The sequence below is a fragment of the Triticum dicoccoides genome, chromosome 3A, assembly GCF_002162155.2.
Source record: "Triticum dicoccoides isolate Atlit2015 ecotype Zavitan chromosome 3A, WEW_v2.0, whole genome shotgun sequence".
Lineage (NCBI taxonomy): Eukaryota > Viridiplantae > Streptophyta > Magnoliopsida > Poales > Poaceae > Triticum > Triticum dicoccoides.
In genome coordinates this window covers 687,357,535-687,360,714 of record NC_041384.1, presented here as the reverse complement: position 1 = coordinate 687,360,714, position 3,180 = coordinate 687,357,535, and the positions used below count along the sequence as shown (strand labels likewise).

The 3,180-nt window shown below is 50.3% G+C and overlaps 1 protein-coding gene across 1 annotated transcript; it reads right to left on the bottom strand.

Annotated features, from left to right (window-relative positions):
* Nucleotides 1-1,075: 1,075 nt before the first annotated feature.
* On the bottom strand, nt 1,076-2,505 carry LOC119272924 (CBL-interacting protein kinase 4-like). Its single transcript, XM_037554268.1, has one exon. The coding sequence runs from the start codon at nt 2,429-2,431 to the stop codon at nt 1,133-1,135; it is 1,299 nt and encodes a 432-aa protein (XP_037410165.1). The 5' UTR covers nt 2,432-2,505; the 3' UTR covers nt 1,076-1,132.
* Nucleotides 2,506-3,180: the final 675 nt, after the last annotated feature.

Genomic DNA, 3,180 nt, shown 5'->3' with positions numbered 1-3,180 from the left:
CTCAAATTTAAAAGGTGGATTTGAGACTGGTAATTGGATTGAGTGCACCAACAAAGAAGTATGTAAGATAAATATCTCTTCAGAGTAGTGACTAAAGCATAAAGTAATCCTCAATCACTGCTCATAAGACATCTATCAAGCTTTTGAAAAAGGGTGTCCTCTTGATCATTTGAAAAGTGAACCTCATGTTTGACAGGTCAATCTTATGCAACTCTAAATTTTTTATGATAGCACTAAAAAGATCAGACCGCGTACGGACACCTCATAGTGTGTTTCTCTCCTCATATTAAAATCACCACCGATTAAAGTTGGATAAACACAACCATTACACAGGGGTAGAGCTGGACATACATACTTGCTCCATTCCAAAATATTTGAAGTTCTAAGTTTATCCGGAAAATACATCCTACCACCTAGGGGTAGTTACCCCACATGTCTCATATACTACCACGTGGTACTATATATACTACTTTATCATTTCGAATATGTTCATATACTATATATAAGATAATTCAAAGTGAGTTAAATGAAAAAATTACAAGTTGGCCAGTGATTTTTATTACATTTATGAAATACGTACATATTTGTACGTAAAAAGAAGCATACGAAAAATACGATACATACTACCTAAAGAGTAGTATATATAGTATCCAAACATTCTTATATACTACATACTACGCGTATATACTCTCCGATTTGATAGATACTACATACAACATACAAAACTCAAGTGGTGGTAACTATCACCGGTGGTAGCAAAAATTTGTCCAAAATATATGTTCTGATAAATCTAATGAGGGTAATTCAATGTTATTGATTTTGATATACTCTTCTACGAACTTGGTCAAACTTAAAGAAGTTAGACTTAGGACAAACCTTGAACTTTAAATATTTTGGAAGGGAGGGAGTAGAACTTCGTTTCAGTTTCTTAATTTCGTAGGTCCTACTATCTTTACTTAATGAATTCACATGGTTGCCCAAAAAGGTGTATATGTACGTTGTAATATCCAAAACAGAAATCAAGAAAATAAATAAACAAGCTAGATATTCACATATATATTTGATATACTAGAGTACTTTTTTATACGTCCGTTAACTAGTTAAGCTTTCAAATAACTTCTTCTAAATTAAACTAAACTTGTTGCAAATCCTCACTGCTATCCCAAGCCCTAACTACACCATCCCCTAGCTCTACCCTCAACTGATCCCAGCTAAACACTCGAACCTCTCCGTCGTCCATCTCCAGCCGCATCTCGACGAGCATCAGCGGCGGCTCCAGCTCCGAAATCTCCACCGATATCGTCAGCCCCCCTAGAGGACAGCGCTGGCACTCCCTTCCTTTCTTCCCCACCATGACCACGTACCCGAGCTTCCTGCCCGCCCGGCCGAGCTGCTCCAGCGTCTGCTCCGGCGACGCCGTCGTCACGAACCGCTTCTCCTTGCTCCTCCTGCTCTCGCCGAACATCCCGGACAGATCGAGCCACTGCGACGTGGATATGATGTCGAACGCGTTCACTGACGGCGCCGGGAACGCCAGCTCGCGCTCCGGCTGGCTGTCGAGGAGGCCGTCAAGGTGCGAGTCGAGGCTGAGGGAGCGCTTGACGAACCATGGGTGCGTCCCCGCTAGAGCCTCTACGGCGACGCGGGTTTCCGGGTTCGGGTCGAGCAGGCGGTGCAGCAGTCGGCTCGTTGGCGGGGACACCCACGGCGGGACCACGTATTGCCGGCGGCACGCCTTCCGGCACATATCGGGGATATTAGCGTCGTCGAAGGGCAGGCGGCCGGCGACGAGGACGAAGAGCGTGACTCCGCAGGACCACGCGTCGGCCTTGGCGCCGTCGTATGCCTTGTTGCGGAGCACCTCCGGCGCGGCGTAGGCCGCCGTGCCGCAGGCGGTGTGGAGGCGGCCGTCCTCCCGGAACGAGTCTGGGAGCGCCGAGAGGCCGAAGTCGGAGACCTTGAGGTTGCCGGCGCCGTCGAGGAGGAGGTTCTGCGGCTTGAGGTCGCGGTGCGTCACGCCGCGCGCGTGACAGTGGGCGAGCGCCACCGTGAGCTGCACGAACACGCGCCGCGCGGCCTTCTCCGAAAACCGGTGGCTTGGCAGAGCGGCGAGCCTGGACTGAAGGTCGCCGCGGGGGGCGAGCTCCATGACGAGGTAGATGCTGGCGCGAGTTGCGAGCACCTCGTGGAGGCGGAGCACTCCCGGGTGGCGAAGCCGGCGCATGGCCTCCACCTCCTGGAGCACGCGAGGCGCCATGCCCTCCGTGCCCATCACCTCCGCCTTGTCGATGACCTTCACCGCCACCGGCTCGCCGCCGGTCACCGTGTGCGCGAGGTAGACCTTGGCGAACGTGCCGCGGCCGAGCAGACGCCCGAGCTCGTACTTGCCGAGCAGCGGCGTGCCGCTGCTCTTCTTCCTCCTGCCGTTCATGGCGTACGCCCACACGCGTACGTGCAGCTTAGCTCGAAATTTAAGAACACCTCAAGGTTTGCTATGGAGTAACAAATGTATGTCTGTGGATGTAGTAGCATTAGGTGACGGTGTTGGGTTTTATATGGCTGAGTGAGTTGGCTGGCTGTGTAGTTGTTTAGATAACTACTAGGGTTTATGGCTTTGTTATCCATGGTTAATTCTAGAGTAAAATACACCACAAGTCCCAAAACTATTTGAAGACTGTCAAGTTAGTCCTAATACTATGAAAATGCATATTCGGGTCCTAAAAGTTTTATAAGTGTGTCATCTCGTAGTCCTATCCGTGTTGCATCAGCATTGACTGCACCGGCTTCTTTTTTGCACAATACCCCCCCCCCCCACACACACACACACAAAAAGGTTATCTCTCTTTTCTTTTTCTTTTTAAGAATCAAAGGTTTTCTCTTCTAATTTTGTGGCCCTCCCCTTGCACACATCTTCTCGCTTGCCTTCCTCTCCACCTTTGACGGCCACTGTCCACCTCGGCGCCCAAGTGTTGTAACCATCCTGACGTCTACCGTCGCTGCCCAGGTAGGACCGTTTTGCTAGGGAGAAAGTGGAGTCCAAACTTTTGCGTCGAGGTGGAAGAAGGAGGAATGAGGATGGAGCATGTCTGCTGATTGTTGCCATCGCCGTCCTCCCGCGTACGTCATCGTCGCCGCGGCTTTCGGGGAAGACAGTCGCCGCCGCGTGGGAAAGGGGTCTGG